The sequence below is a fragment of the Simochromis diagramma genome, unplaced genomic scaffold (assembly GCF_900408965.1).
Source record: "Simochromis diagramma unplaced genomic scaffold, fSimDia1.1 OVJJ01000365.1, whole genome shotgun sequence".
Lineage (NCBI taxonomy): Eukaryota > Metazoa > Chordata > Actinopteri > Cichliformes > Cichlidae > Simochromis > Simochromis diagramma.
The window spans coordinates 584,116-601,159 of record NW_024387230.1 but is presented as its reverse complement, the minus strand read 5'-3'; the positions used below and the strand labels follow the sequence as shown (position 1 = coordinate 601,159).

The 17,044-nt window shown below is 38.4% G+C and overlaps 1 protein-coding gene across 2 annotated transcripts; it reads left to right on the top strand.

Annotated features, from left to right (window-relative positions):
* Window positions 1-9,732: 9,732 nt before the first annotated feature.
* LOC120746841 (low affinity immunoglobulin gamma Fc region receptor II-a-like) lies at window positions 9,733-16,889 on the top strand. 2 transcript variants are annotated; one of them, XM_040052347.1, is made up of 6 exons: window positions 9,733-10,037; window positions 10,461-10,724; window positions 11,527-11,781; window positions 12,142-12,252; window positions 12,527-12,592; window positions 16,038-16,889. In XM_040052347.1, the coding sequence occupies exons 1-6, from the start codon at window positions 10,007-10,009 to the stop codon at window positions 16,097-16,099; spliced, it is 789 nt and encodes a 262-aa protein (XP_039908281.1). In that variant the 5' UTR covers window positions 9,733-10,006; the 3' UTR covers window positions 16,100-16,889. The 2 variants fall into 2 exon arrangements, with proteins under 2 accessions (XP_039908281.1, XP_039908280.1); XM_040052346.1 differs by having other exon boundaries at window positions 12,139-12,252.
* The last annotated feature ends 155 nt before the right edge of the window (window positions 16,890-17,044 follow it).

The window sequence follows — 17,044 nt, the reverse complement described above, 5'->3', positions numbered from 1 at the left end:
TCAATATGATAAATCATTTTGGTGAAACAAAAATGATAAAATAACATTTGCTGATATTTCTATATGACTGTACTTTAAGTAAAAGTTCATTAAGCACAAATGAGTGACAGGATTATAACAGGTTTATCTTCAACCACTTAGAAAAATCTAATTTTAACAGATACCCTTATGAAGATATTTCCTTCAATAACATTAATTTTAAACTTTGATATATTTCTTTTCTTTTTTTTTTATCGTTTTGAACTTTGAATGCCTATAATTATCATTATTTATGTAATTATTTGTGGACTTTTTGTTCCAACTGCTAGTTTTCTTATTCTTTCAGGACTGCAGGCAGACATTTACCTTGACATTGGCATCATCACTGCTGTTGTCATTGTGGCTGTGATTGTCTTTGCCTTGATAGGAATGGCTGAGCAGCAGATGGGTAAATGTGAACATTTTCTCAAAACTAAATTTACATTTGAAACTCTAATACTCAAGGATAACACTTCACATTTACTATTATCAATAATATTAGAAACTATTTAAAAAAATATGAATGATAATCCTGAATGATAAATAATTAAAACACTTGTTACTTTTGATCACATTCACAAGTCTGTGTACTTGTTTGTGTTTGTATGCAAAGCTATCACAGCACTTCAGGAAACAGGATTAACAAGATGTTACAAGTGTTTGAACAGCGTTTGCATATGTTTTTAAACCAGTTTTTACTGACTTTTGTGAATATTGTGGAGGTTTTTATGAATAACTTAAACTTGCAAACTTGCTGTGGGCATTTGAATGCATGTTTTGGTTGTTTAAATGAGAATATCTGGTAACAGCAGCAGTTTTTTGTCTTTGCTTTGAAAGGAACAACTAACCAGCAGCAGCCAGGTAAATGTGAAGATTTTCTCAAACCCAAATTTACAATTTTGTATCCTCATGATAATGATAATATCATTTATTATCGTGAATGATAAATAAGTAACTAAAATGCATGTTATTTTGGATGATACTGACTTTTTCTTGTGTGTTTTTGTGTACACAGCTATCACTACAAGTCGGGACGCAAGCTTAACAAGATGTTACGATTGTTTGAACAACTTTTGGAATTTTTGCACTACAGTTATCGACTTTTGTAATGGTTGTGGCTTTTATTGTGAAATCCTTCATTTAATTTCCCAAATATTGTGTTGGACTGATTGCTTGCATTAAAATACCCAGTAACAACAGCTTTTTGACTGCTCCTCTGGATACTGTGGATTAGGTCTACTGTCACCAGCTTCCATGTGCTCCTCTCTATACTCATTTTTATTCAACTTGTTGTTGACTATTATGTTGTTAGTTAGCATGTATAGTACTCAGTAATGGTTATTTTCACTTTTCTTTTCTTTTTTCTATTATAAGAAACCTCAACATGGTTCATATAGCTCCACGTTGTTATATGTATGATCCATATGGTTAATTGTGAACTGTTAAATAAAGACCTTAAGGCTTCTCTTCTTATGTTACGCCTGCAGAATCTGAGGGAATTGTTTCACTTAACTGGTGTCATTGTTAGCACCGTTCTAACACTTATGAACATTGATTGGCATGTCCTCACAAAGTCACCACTTTATTGAATGCAAACCCCCACTGAGGATTTTCTGTAACTTCCATTTCACTGCAAACCTTAAACCAAATCACCCACTGTCCATTCTGTAGTAGTTTGAGATTCACTGCTGATACATTGCCTATCTCTTACTCATGTCTTTGTATATGTAAGTCAGCTTTATTTCCTGCAGTCCAGTTTTGCAGTTTACATGAAGCATGCCATTGCTAACCTACGCTCTCTCTTCTCACACTGTTTATGCCAGTCTCCACTCACTCGCGTTCCCACCTGGCTCACTGATGACGTCACTGCATTGGACCATAATTTATTTTAAGTGAGAGAATGATAAATCAAACTGTGCCATCTAGACAAAGACTATTTTTATTTGCATTGATGCTATCCTGATGTGTTTGTGCTTCGAAGCGGAACTTCCTCAGCTACTCACTGTTCAACATTCATTATACTTCCCGTGCTGTACATTTACATCTTACTGTTTTCAGCTGTTTTGCTCTGTCACTGAATAAGCTAGTGCTAGAAGGATTTCTTCTAGCTAGGTTAGTGCTTCGAAGAAATGACAGTACTCTGGAGGAAGAGAATTGAACTAGGATACTAGGATACTAGTATCTGGGATATTTGCCTGGGTTTGGCTACAGTAGCTAGAAAGCTGATTGGAGACCAAAACAGCCTCAGAATTTTTGCATCCAAGTCTGTGATTGGTTGGTTTTGTGGCACAAATATAACGCTGTACAGAAAGAGTTGAACGTGCAGGAGCAGAGATATTGAGAGTACGAGCAACACACTGCAAGCAGATCTGCAGAGATCTGAGCAAGGGCAAATGCAAAAACTGAGTGAGAGGGGCTGTTATTGTGTGTGTATATGGATAATAGCAAACAGTGAAATACATTTTCTGCACACAGCAATGAATTTTGTTCGCTGGCATTTGAAGCAGGGATGTGTTGGTGGTCACACTCATTTTACATCAAGGGCTACATACAGCCCACTTTGATCTCAAGTGGGCTGAATGAATGAATGAAACTGCACTTTCTGTCACTGTAAAGATGTTTAACTACACATTTAATCCCTGAGAAACTTTAATATAAGATAAATAAATGCAACTTCAACAGCACATCTCAGTTTTTCTACATGATAAAGATGCAAAATTACAGAAAAAAGATCTGTCTGCTCCCAGACTGTCCTGTATTTAAAAGAATAAAGTTTTTGTTCGTTGATGAAATTTTTCTTTTACTTTAGAAGAAATTTCTGTACTAGAAAGTGTAAACAGGAAATTTACTGTCATTTAATTGTTTATCTGTTACTTACTACTTTGGTATAACATGAATGGCTATGGGGGAATCTAATAATATGAGATTATTAGATAATAATCTCATATTATTAATAACAAACATACATACAAAGATTCTGTCTCGTAGCTGTTCAGACATACTACTGTCTGTATGTTCCATCATAAATCTCTTCAGCTCTTCCAGTTTCCTAACAACATCTCATTTTGTGACATGACAACATGCTGGAACATCATAAGACCTGTGACATAATATCATATCACTCAATTCTCTTTTTGGAAACTTTATTTTTCAGTTTTGCTGTTTACATGAAGCTTGCCATTGCTAAGCCATGCTCTCTCTTCCCACGTTGTTTATGTTAGCCCTCACTCACTCATGTTCCAACTCGCGCTCACTGATGACATCATTACATTGTACTATAATTTATAATAATACTATAGTTTATAATGAATATAAACTCAGTCATCTAGACACAGACTATTTTTATTTGCATTGATGCTATCCTCATGTGTTTATGTTTTAAAGCAGGATTTCCTGAGCTGCCTCACTGTGGTTCGACACACATACTTCCTGTACTTTGATTTACATCTTACTGTTTTCAGCTGTTCTTCTCTACCTCTCAAGAAGCTCCAATGGTTAATGCTTAGAAGAAATGAGAGTACTTTGAAGGAAGTGAATTGAACTGTCAATAGAAAATTAAAGAAAGAAATTGTTCCTTCAATTTTGTGTCTGAATTTAGCAATAGTAGAAAATGAACAATTATAGACATTTAGCACAATTTCAGTCTGATAGTGATGCCAGTGTCATTAGTTTTAGAGCAACTTGGATGATGCTAGAGATTCTTTCATGAGAAAATATCATCAAATTTTGAAAGGACTTGGGGCCATTTCGTGGCCTTTGCATTTTTTAATTTCAAGCCATTTTCACTGTGCTGAATGGATAATAGCCAAATCTTTCAATATATATATATTTTTTATTTTATTTTAAATATCAGTCTGACTTCCTTAAATTAGTTTAAATGGCAAAATTACAGACACACATCCTCTAAGGGACCTCGTGGTCGATTTTTGCCCCATTGAACACCATTATAAATGCTAATTTTCATTGCATGATCATTTTAACTAGGGTCAATGCAATTCTTTTAGTTAGGGTGACACTTTGGAGTCCGGGCCTTAAAATGTTATTTTTTCATTTGTTCACCAGGTGGCGCCATTTTTTCATATTTCAAGCAATGAACGAATTTCGGCCAAAATTTCCGATTTTGAGCATGTCGTTCTGCGATAAAAACTGAAAAGCATGGTGTTGTGTGTCACTATCATGTTGTATAATGTTATCATTATACAAGATCAGCTGACTTTGCGTGTGCGCTGTGCACAGCGGTGTGTACTCTGTGTGTTAACAAGAAAAACGCATATAAGAAAGTGGTGCGCAAAAGCAGGGTAGTGACAGAATCGATGCGCATTATTGATATTTGAAGCATGTGTACCTGCACATTAACACACTGGTACTGTGAAATATATTGTTTACTCACCTAAAGCACTCGTGCTCTCGTCCACTCCCCGCAAAAAAATAGCAGCTGTGCAGCGTCTGTGGCATCGGTGCTCTCATCGCATGCGATGGAGTAAAAATCAAAAGCACAGCTTTATCAGACAGTTGCAGTTTAATGTTGGCTGACGAGTCTTCAATAAGTCGCACAACTGGATTTCTGGACATGCTGACGTTGCTGAAGTCCTGCATTGTTTCCGGGTGCATTATTTCGGTGACTTTAACGAGGCAGTGCTTTATGAGGTCTCCATCTGAAAAAGGGCCAACTGCGGCCCGTGGGCCAGAGTTTGGACACCCCTGACGTAAACACAGAGTGAATGGAATGGAGAAGGAAGCAGTTCACGATCTATAATTGTCAAATCTGACGGACAATGGCGTCCTATCAGCCCACAGGTTTGGGCCAAAGCACGCACTCCCGAACAGAACACGTCGCTCCCGCTGTCGGGAGTACCCACAAAGTGCTGTTTTTGTGAAAAGTAAGTATCGTTACATTACCATTCAGTTTCAGGGTTACAACAGAAAATTATATTTTAGGTCTAAGATGGCAAGGTCACGTCCAGACGCGTTCCTGACGGCTCCGCTCACACTATGGGCTTTTTAGTTGTTTACTTATTTTTTGCTCTGTTTTACATCCCAAAATCGTCTAGTTTTATAGTCTACGACAGCAGATCACTTCTAAACGTCGGTGATAAGGTTGCACGTGTAATCTTGAACACTTTTAAACCCGACCCGTCCTGGCTGGACATGGACAGGCCGCTCACCCGAGGCGCAAAACAAAGAAGCGCCGGGGGAAATGCGCGGGCGTTCTGAACTTTTTTGATACATTTCACTGCGTGTTGTACTTGTATATCTATGCATGTGACAAAAAAGAAAAAAAAATAATCTTGAATCGAATTGTTCACTCGTGCTATGTTACCTGTCGTGCCAAATTAGACAGAACATGTTTCCACTGTGTTGGGATTATGCGCGAAGTGTAGTGTCTTTGTTGAAAAATTTGTATCGTTACATTCAGTTTAAGGGCTACAACAGAAAATTATATATTTGTATCGGACGTGTCATGCTGGGGACACTGACACCGGGACCCAAACACTATCCAAACACTGGAGCTACTGGCAGCAGCAGCCACCAGCAGCTAACCCTAAAACTTTGAAAGGAATGAAATGATATCATGTATTTATTATTGGCCTACATAAGTAAGAAATGCCACATTATATATACAAAGTTATAGAAATCACCACTCCAATTGGTCATCATGATTTTAATGTTTTCTTTTTCCATAACAATGAAATACGCCTTGGACAAATATGACACATCAATAGTTCATTAGTGTTGTCACATCACATCCTGTAAGCAGAGTCTGCCTGTGTCTTTTCTCTGGAAATGAAGATTTTCAGCCAATATAGGCAATCCATCAACATGGCAGGAGAGTTGGTAGTTATATACAGTCTGTATAAGTGTGGTTAATCTAATGAAGATTTGTAAGGAGATGGCAGTTACTGTGAATATACAGAAGTTACACAGTGATTAGTAATAAACAGAGCCAGTGAGAGTGAGTGGATTTAAGAAAGTCAGTGACTCAGGTGTGTCGATTGGTTTGTCATCTGTTGTTAAGTCTGGAGGAGATGTAGAAATCTTTTGTTTTAAATCTAAGTTAAGAAGATTCATGTTTTAAAACAAGCACTTTTTGTGAGAAATGCAAGAATTACATCTACTTTCTTATGTATTACTAAATGAAGACATCAGGCTTGGATTGCAGCGGTGAGATGAGCAGATATCGAATTCTCTGCCATCCCCAGTTTTTTGTTGGTTTGCTCGCAGCATTTTCTTTCCAGTGAGTTCTAAATAAATTCATATCACTCTTAAAAGGCTTTTAGTGTTATTTTGAATGCGCCGAGGTCATAGATAATGAGATAAAACATGCTAATGTGTGATGCTGCAGAACCACGTCATGTTGACGGAGTAGCTTATTATTTGGCATTATTGCAGGCAAACCAGCATATGAAATGGATGTAACAAATCCAGACTGGGCACCAACGCTGCACGCGGGGCACGACGACATACCTGTGTCAGACTCGGACCGGCACGCCAGGCGTATGCAACGGAAGCGAAAAAGAGCACCCATCGGAGGTAAACAACCCCCCCCCCCATACATACAAAATTGCTGTCATTGTACGCTAATCTGCACATAACTTTCAGATGAATCACGCACCTGGAATATTGGTGTACATTTACCTTATGTGTATGCACTAATTTTATCTTACAGGCTTTCATTATGCAGCTGCAGAGTCTGAAGGTGTGCCCCGTGCAGAAGTAATAGATGAAGATCTGACAGAAGACCAACAACAAAATCACAATGTCATGGAGGCAGTGGACAAGTGGAGGTTGAGGTACCAGCTGCAAATGTGGACAGTGGTGATCGGGCAGACAGCATCATGGAAGCTAAAGGGCAGACGAAGGATTGTGTGTGCAATGAACAGGGCAGAGCAGAAATAAACCGGCTGTTGGAGGAGAACAGACTGCTTCGATCACAGTTGCAAAAGACAGAGCTGAATTAACATTTCTTAAAGGATTATACCGAAAAAGTAAGATATTACACTGGACTACCTTGTTATGCTGTCTTAATGTCCCTCTTCAACACTGTCAAAGATTTCCTGCCAGTATCGAAGAAACTGTCAGGTTTCCAAATGCTCTTACTCTGATCTTCCAGTCCAGCATCTTTGTCATCTATTCGATGTGTCCCACAAAACACTGTCTTCTATCTTCGCCGATGCCATTGATGTTTTGTATGCCCGCTTAGGAGCACTGGTGCACTGGCCTGAGAGGCACTGTCTGCAGGCCACAATGCCTCCACAGTTTACTGAAACTTTTGGAAAACGAGTAGCCATCATTGTTGACTGTTTTGAGATTCGAACAGAAAGACCATCTAATTTAAAGGCACGTGCACAAACATACTCTCATTATAAGGGTACACACACCATAAAATACCTCATCGGGATTACACCCCATGGAGCTATTTCTTTCATTTCCAAGGGATTGGGGGGGGGGTGAACATCAGATAAACACATCACAGAGAAATGTGGCATTCTTCAAAAGCTGTTACCAGGGGACGTAGTATTGGCTGACAGAGGCTTTGACATCAGAGATGCTGTAGGAATGATGTGTGCGGAGGACAAGATTCCTGCGTTTACAGAAGGCTACTGTCAACTTGATGCAAGGGACGTTGAACAAACGAGAGCAATTGCCCACCTGAGAATTCATGTTGAGCGAGTAACAGGTAGTTTGCGCAACAAGTTCAAAATGCTACAATGCCAATCTGATTACTCATATCATGTGAGGGTGAAGACACAACACTGCTTGATAAGATTGTTAAGGTTTGCTGTGTTTTGGTGAATATGTGCCCCAGAGTGGTTGTCAAACCAGGGCCAAATGAAACTTGCTCTTGTTAAATATTCATAAAACTGTTGTGTTGCATGTGTAGTTCATTGTAAATAATTGTACTTTGTTTGAAGTAGTTTCAATAAAACAGAAAAGAAAAGTATGTTTGTTTTTTCTTTTATTCTTGATCTGTTCACATGTACTTAGCAAGTACATAAAAATGAAATGCAAACTATTTACATGGCAACACACAGCTGGCATCAATCTTGAACCACAAAATGAAACATTACAGGCTATTTAGAGCAGCACGTTGTTTGGAGAAGTATTTCCCAACAAGTTCAGGAAGGCACACTTTTTGGAAGAAGACTTGTGCTTGCTTTAAACACGGTTCCCAGAAATCCACATCGAGGAGGCGTATCACAGTAAGGTCTCTTTGGCTACGTTCACACTGCAGGTCTTAATGCTCAATTCCAATTTTTTGATCAAATCCGATTTTTTTGTCTGCTTGTTCACACTACAAATAAAATGCGACAGCAAACACGCTCTAGTGTGAACGCTCTGTATAGACCCAGAGCAAACAGTATTGTTTGACTGATGGCCGTTAATATAAAGACTTGTTTCGGACTTTACGTTTCCGAATTTTTGCTTTAAGTTATTTTGTTATTTACATAATAATGTTATTTACATTATTATTTACATAATAATGTAAATAACCTAATAATTATCCTTATTCCGGTTTTAGAGAGGAGCGGTGCTTCAAAGGATAGCTGCAGATTTCTGTCAGAATCTGCAGATTATACAGTACAAATAAAATGTTCACGTTTCTCCAACGCTGTCTTCCCAACAGTTTCACTGACATCTACACTGGGTGGACAGGAAGCATTCATGATGTCTTCTCCGGCGCTGATAATTGGCGTCTGTTTTGTGTCAGTGACGTAAAAGACGGATTTAATGTGACCTGACCGTTCAAACAGCAGTCGCTTTCTAAAACATCGGATATGTATCGGATTCAGTACCACATACGAAAGTGACCCAGATCGGATTTGAAATTATCGGATTTGTGCCGTTCACACTGTCATACCATGATCGGATATGGGTCGCATAGGGTCAAAAAAATCGGATTTGATGCACTTTCACCTGCAGTGTGAACGTAGCCTTTGTGTCTATACAAAAAAAAGTCGCAGTGATTGGCGCTGGTAACAAAGATTTGTGTTTGTGCCTGACAGTAGTATGGGTGCGCCCGCTTCAACTGAAGATAGTTTCATTGGATCTCAGGATTTAATTCTATTCACCATGTTTGCCCTTGCAGTTGTTTTCTAAACAGAGGGTGAAGTTAAGTATACACACACAGAAACATAAACAACATGTATATTATGCGAATAATGCCACAGTGTAGTGGTTCCTACTTATTATGTTCTAATCTTTTAACAGCAGGTCTTTTTTTATTTTTTTTTTGGAAAAGTGAACCAGGTGAAGAAACAATGCTTCCCGTATAGAAACTATAATCAGCCTCATTAGATGACTTTGTATAATTTTCTAAGGGCTGGTTGGCCATCTGTGGTCACTAATCAAAACCTTTGAAATTTCACAGTGATAATAAAAGTGTTGATACTAGTGTCACATTGAAAAGTGTATTTTAAATGTGCTTTTTTTGTGCATTTTAATACGAGTACTTATGATTAATATTGTGTGAATTTTCTGTCGCCTTTGGGGTTCATCAACTCCATCCCTTTTTTCATTGATTATTCAGGGTCAGGGGGACTGGAGTCTGTCAGGTGGGGTGCACCCTCGACGGGTCTGTCGCAGGGCTAACACAGAGAATCAGACGCACGCTTTATATGTCTTTATATTTGTTATAAGTCTTGAGTCAACTTTTCTCAAAATATGCTAAAAGACTTCCACAGAAATCAGTCTAAGATATGGTAGAGATAAAATATTTTGTGACACACATTCAACCTAATGCTACCTGTTCAAGTATGAAAGAAGGAGTTAGAGTTACTGAGACATTTTAAGCTATTAGAAGTTTATTGTGGGTAAATACAAATAAACAGAAAAAAAGGTTTTAATTAGAGTGGAGTCAGGAAGTGAGGTGATGAGCTGTGACACATTATGTTTCCACACCAGCAGGAAGCTGTGGCCTCTGACAGAGGCGTGACTTAACACTGTTCAGCTGCCATTGAGCCAGTCAGTACATCAGCAGCCACGCATCATGGAAGTCGCTGCACTTTGTGCTGTTGTTGGTGAGTGCTGTATTTATACCTGTGTACTGTCTGAAATCCACTTCAGTCACTAAATAATGAGATTGATTTGTGCTCCATGCTGTCAATAACATTCCAGTAACTTCAGTAACTTCAGTTTTTAGCCCAGTCTGTAATGAGGAAGTGGTTTCTTATAAGGTTGCTTATCATGTCCTAAACCAACAGTTTCTGCTGTGGTATCGATTAATGTTGTTTACTAGAGCTGCAGGAGTCAGGTGCTGCAGTGTTACTGGAAAAAAAATCTATGTTTATATCTCTGAACTGTTTCTAACAGTAATGAAACACATATTTCAGCCAGAAGCTTGAATTACTTTGATTGGTTTTCTGAAATCATCATATGACTAAATGGCTGGTTGATGGCAAAAGAAAAATCTCAGCTTTCCACCTTTTTGTTCTTTTGTGCAGCTTCTCTGAGAATTGTTCCTGACAGATTACAGTTCTTCCAGTATGAGTCCGTCTCCATGAGCTGCGGGGGGCAGGAAAACTCTTCTGAGTGGAGAGTTAAGAGGAGCACGTCCTTATACACAAACACCACATGTCCCTCATCCTCAAATGGAATAAATAATTCTCACTGCTCCATCAGTGACCTTTATCCAATAGACAGTGGAGTTTACTGGTGTGAGTCTGCAGCAGGCGAGTGCTTCGATGCTGTCACCATCACTGTGGCAGGTGGGTTTAAACAAATGAGGTTCAGATTTTCTTTCTTTTTTTTATGCGATACACAACAGTTACTCATCATTCAACCCTAAACACAAAAAATGTAATATAACTAGTGAGACATCTGTTAAAAAATCTTAATTGCCCCTTTTTCAGTAGCAACCACAGAAACATTGGGAAAGACAAAGTTTCATTTGCTATTTTGTCTTTTTACATTAATCTAATCAAATTTCATAAATTTACTAACTATTCCTTCTCTGCCTGGTTTTGTTAACAATATTAACAATCTGACAGTTTGTTAAAGTCCTTCCTAAGAAATTCATCTCAAGCCTCCTTTTTTTCTTGGTAACAGTGTCGACACGTACAGTTAAAGACTTCTTCGATCCTAAGGACATAAATGCTTGCATACTACAGACGTCCACATTGGATTTTAGCCTCCTAACAAGTTTTTGCCCACATTATCAAAAATTATTCTCATCATAAACTCCTCAAAAGGTCTGGTAAACAAACTGATTTTTATATAGCACCTTTTTCCTCTCCTGGAGCTCTCAAATGGCTTTATATAACATGCCTCATTCACCCTTAAATGCTTTCTATCTGAAATTCATCACATTCCAACTTGGGGTTACTATCTTTCCCAAGGATATTTGGTACTAATTTTAATGCTGCAGCAAAACTGTGAGCAACACTTGTTGGTGTAATTGGGGAGAATTTAGAGAACCCTTGCTCTTTGTTTCAAAACTGATTGAACTAATCGAGTAGACTCCAATAGGCTGATTTACTCATTTTGTTCTCTGACATCTTTGTCATTCAGCTGGTTCTGTGATCCTGGAAAGTCCTGCCCATCCTGTGGTGGAGGGAGATACTGTGACCCTGCACTGTAGACACAATGCAGACTCCTCCTCCAATTTCACTGCTACATTCTATAAAAATGATGATATTATTGGGAGCAGCTCTACAGGAAACCTGACCATCCACAGGGTTTCCAAATCAGATGAAGGACTCTACAAGTGTAACATCTCTGGAGTTGGACAATCACCAAACAGCCTGCTGACTGTCAGTCTCGGGGGTGAGGGGGCGTAATTTTTTTCTCCCTCTTTATTTATATAGGCACGTTATTTTTTATGTAACTTCAACTTTACTCTGAACAGCTCTGACAAAAGCAATGCTCTCTGGTTGCTCTGGAATATGCCATGCATGTGTAGTTGTATTTTATGTGGATAAAATATGTGAGGCAGTCATGGGAGCTGTTTTTGTTTCGTGTTCCCAATAAAGTTTTTGGCTATTAAAAATGCATCCTCCACTTTGTTCATTGCATGATTTACTGTAAATGACAGACTCATAAATATAACGTGAGTAAAGTAAGCCTTGTTTTTTCCCCACTGATGATAACCTGATGATAACCTGAAGTGTTTCTGCTTTGAAGCAGTGCCCCGTGAGCTGGCTCACTCTGGCCTGAACCACCTTCTCCTTCCTGTGGTATGCATCTACCTCTCAATGGTTTCAGTAATGCTGCTCAGTCTCTGGAAAACCAACAAAGGTCAGCACATGGAAAAATAGCACTGCCCTGTAAATGAAAAAACTATTTTACTTTCTTTTCTTTTTTTTTAGCTTTTAAAGAAGTTAATGAAATAATGTTTTGTATAGTAATGTTTCAAATGTTTGTCACAGTTTCAGTGCCCAGGTTTAGCATACAAAAGGTTCACAATTAACTTTAAACACAGCTGTGCTTTCAGTTTACTTCATTATATCCACCTTAAAAAAATCTCAGGATTTCAAGATTGTAATGCTCTCTGATTTGTTTTTTGCTGCAGGTAAAATAGACCCTTCAGTTGTGCTCTACACTGAAGTCACCACCAAACTAAACTACAACAGAAAAGGTAAACACACTGACACACATCTCAGTATTAATGATGGCAACAATTAATCAGTAGGTTCATTTTTGCAAATTTCTCCCATTTTGAATGTAAATCAAAAGAAACTTTCTGGAATTTGTGTCACAAAATAATGATTTCATTAGAAAACAGCACACTCTAGTGTTTCATTTATTATTAAATAAATAAAAATAAAATGGAGAGTGGTACAATTTTGAAACGTCTTGATGCATGCTCAATCATCCAGGTAAGTAAATCTCCAGAAGTTGATTCTGTTCATCTGGACGTAGCGTTTTGTGGGAGAAACGTTTCGTCACTCATCCAAGTGACTTCTTCAGTCTCAGCTGACTGCAGGTTTCCCCAAATCTTATAAACAGTACATTTGCATAATGACTGAAACCAGCCCACTGAAGGAACAATGGGCTGGGAGGTCAGTTCCTTAATCTTAATTATGCAAATTCTCATGACCACTGATCAATGGCCATGAGTACCATATAATTGCTGTTGTTATTTAAGAATTTTCAAATTTACCGTTTTAAAAAGAAGCAGAAAAAAATAGTAAAAAAATATATCATTATTATTATTATTATTATTATTATTTCTTTTTGATGAAGATGACGAATTACACTGTATACATGTATCTGCATTCTTGAACAGTGAATCTAAATATAAAACGACAATTCAGATTGTGATTTGCCTAAGTATGAGCTTGAATTGAAAATAATTTTTCTTACACTTCTAAATTATCTTTGATTTTTTTTTTTTTAAATTGGTCTAACAAATTTGTTCAGTACTATAAATGCAGATTTTATTTATTTTAAGTAAACCGTGAATACATTATTGACTGAATGAGTTTAACCTTATTAAACTACTGAAGTCGCTGAAGTGAGTTTCTTTAGTCAAGATGTTTAAAGAGTCCAAATGGCCTGCATTTGTATAGCGCTTCACTCAGTTCCTAAGGACCCCAAAGCGCTTCACACTACATTCAGTCATTCACACACACACACACACACACACACACACACACACACACAATGGCAAGCTACATTGTAGCCACAGCTGGGGCGCACTGACAGAGGCGAGGCTGCCGGACACTGGCGCCACCGGTCCCTCTGACCACCACCATCTAAGATGTTTATTAGCCATCTCCTCTCTGTCTAATCATAATGTATTTTTTTACTTTATTGGTATATTTTGTATGATTGTTTTATGTTTAACTTTTGTGAGAACATACTTTTTTCGTATGCGACTGTAACGGAGCGAAGGTGATGTTTTTCCACAGTGTTTTTAAAGGAGGGAAACCTTCCTCCAAACGGACAGAGCAGTGGAGCCGCCAAGGGAAAGTACACGAATTAAAGACTGTATAATTAAAATATAATTTATTATATTTAAACAGATAAAAATGTAAAATGAATTAAACCAGCCCTGGCCAGGGGACAACACAATAAAAAAATCAATAAAACACAACATTAAAAGTCCGGTGGCGTCCGCCACGGTATAAAAGTCACTAAGAATTAAAAATCCAGTGAACCGGTGCAGAAGGGAAACCCGGCGGCGTCCTCGCCTTCCTCTCCGCGTTCTGCGCCCCGGTGCGCTAAAGAAAGAAAGGCAGCGGCAGTCACTACTCTTTTAGGCAGATGCCATTCATTAAAGGGGACAAGTCAAAAGACCCCGGGTGGGCAGAGCTCTCAACTCTGCCCGCCGTTTCTTTGTAACCGCCAATCGGCACCGGCCCTCCCCACCGCCTCTAATTTCCCGCAGACGCGTAATCTGGCCTCCTGTTGCTGCAGCAGTCGGACCGCTCGCTCCGCGTCCTTGGTCGCTGGCGCTGTATCTTCCTCCCCCCTTAATGCCAAGCTCCACCAGTGTTATGTGTCACTGAGCACACTCTGTAAATTACCACTCCCTCCTTTCCTCTCAGGTGTGTCCAGTTAGTAAAACGGGAAATGGCGGAGTCTCTCCAGAACATGCAATATAAAAAATAGATAAGCACACTTCACATTAAAACACAGCAAAGCAAAACATCATCCGTATGTATCTTCGGTAAACCATACAGACTTGGTGTAGATTCCCCTGGGTATAGCCTGTGGTATGATGTCCAGTCAATAGAATTGTCTTGTTCTAACTGATTCAGACAATCTAGCACCCTCTTCCTGTAGCCACTTCCTGGGTCTCGTTGCAGGGGCTCATAAGTATTTTCATCACTGAGCAGTGATAAAATTTTCTCATGATAGTCTATCTAGTATTTGGGGGTTGTTCTTGATAAGGCTCTGTCCTTTGAGTCTCATCTTGCTGCTACAGTGAAAAAGGTTCAACAAAGACTGTACTTTTTAAGGAGGTTTTAATGTTTCATCTGAAATGATGACTCTTTTTTATAAAAGTTTTACTGAATCTGTTTTAACCTTCTGTATCATTGCTTGGTATGGTAGTATGTCCTTGAATAATAAGACCAGACTTAGCAACCTGGTTAAAGTGGCTGGTCAGATTTCAGGGAGGTCTCAGGTCCAGCTTGTGGAGTTTTATAACAGGAGGAAGGCAAGCTCTGTCTTGTTGTGTTCAGATCATCCTCTCTTTAATGATTTTTAACTGCTTCCATCAGGTCGTCGTTATAAAGTACCTGCAGTGAAGACAAAGAGACGTAGATTGTCTTTTATACCTACTGCTATTATCATGGTTAATAACACTAAACCGTATGTGTTGTTGCCATTGCACATTGCACTTTTGTTGATGATAAAATTTTGTTATTTTTCTCTGGGTTTATTTTTGGGGGGGACAATAAAGTTACCATTGACCATTCTGGTTTAGCAAAACTGTGCACCTACCCTTGTCTGCCGGAAGGATGATAATGTTGTTGTCATTACTAAGTGATGCGAGTGCCTTCTTCTTCTCCATGGTGATGCTGGATGCTGGGAGCTTTGCATTGTTGAGACAGGCTGAAACTTTCATCTGTAGTTGCTCTGCTTCCACTTCAGCAATATTGTTGTTTTGAATTGCTGTTTCTGTGGCTGTGATCAGCTCCACTAGCTGGATTTGTCTCAGCGTGACAGGAAAATTCAACCCTTTAGCAAGGATGTTTTTCTCTGTTTGGGTGAGCTATCTGTCAGACCAGACAAATTCTTCGCCCACTTGTCCACATCCTCAGTGTCACATCCTTCTCTCTTCTGGCTGCTGAGGACACTCTGTTTATAAGATTGGGGAAACCTGCAGCCAGCTGGGGCTGAAGAAGTCACTTGGATGAGTGACGAAATGTTTCTCCCGCTGAAAACACTACTTCCAGATGAACAGTATCAACTTTTGGAGATACAATTTTTAAAACATCACAAGAATTAAGCCTGCATACATGAAGTCTCACAGTGTGTGCAGACTGTGAGACTTCATGTAGGTGGTATATAAACGTGTAAGTGTAAGGTGTGGTTCATGCTTTTCATGAATTATGTTCCTTGTTTTTCAGGGGAACCACTGAGGAAGAGATCCTCTTTATTCTCTTCTGAGGCTCCAAAGACTCGTCTGTAAATAAATGCCTCACCATGAGCTGACTCACAAAGCCTGCAAAGACTTTTAAAATGTGTTTTTAAGAAAAAACATCACTGAAATACAAATTACATAAATAAAACAATAAAAATTAAATAAATTTTTATTGTGATAGTTACTCTTTGTACAACTGAAAAAATGGGAAATGAACTTTTCTGGGTCCATTAACTCTAAAAATTAAACAGACCCCTCATAATTTAGCCTCTTATCAATTTTGGGTTAGCTCTCATATCAAATATGTCCACAAATGATTCATGTGCCTAAAAACATGGATCCATCCTAAATTTTCCCTTTACACATGATTTACTGATAACAGCAATGGTTTTGGATCAAAATACTCTCTTCAGTGTTCAACATGCTTCCACTACAGACTTCTTTTCGTGTACTTTTATACATGTTGTATCTTGTTTTTTATATACAGTTCATCTGCCTTTAATTGGAGTCCAGATGCAGAATTTGAGTTCCCATTTAAAATATACTAAGAGGTTATTTCAGGTGCTTTTGTCTTCAGCGAGTATTACAGTTTTACACACTAAAGACAAAATAGGGGCTTGTTTTTGTTTTGTTAAATTGTCCTTTTTTGTATAAGCTTCTTTGTAGTAACATCTTCAGTACAAAATCTTCCCCACAAGATAATATCTTTGTGACACCCTGCCTAACGTCTCTTGAGAGACAGGAATGAATATTATGTACACACACACGTGCAATCCTGACAATTCTGTTTTACATACCCATATGGAAAATAAAAACTTATAAAAAGACTTCCATCAGCTTTAGCTTGCTTCATATAGTGAATCATATAAGGCTTATATGATTTACTCATGAAAGTGGACACTTTCATGTACTGTTTAAGTAAGTATCCAAAACATACAAGTTCCATTTATATAATTTTTCAAGGGATCTTATATCTGTTTTCACTCTTGTATG

Coding starts and splice junctions, on each gene's coding strand:
- LOC120746841 (XM_040052346.1), top strand. CDS start 10,007: ATGGAAGTCGCTGCACTTTGTGCTGTTGTTG. Junction 10,725..11,526: donor TGTCACCATCACTGTGGCAG/GTGGGTTTAAAC, acceptor TTTGTCATTCAG/CTGGTTCTGTGATCCTGGAA. Junction 11,782..12,138: donor GCTGACTGTCAGTCTCGGGG/GTGAGGGGGCGT, acceptor TCTGCTTTGAAG/CAGTGCCCCGTGAGCTGGCT.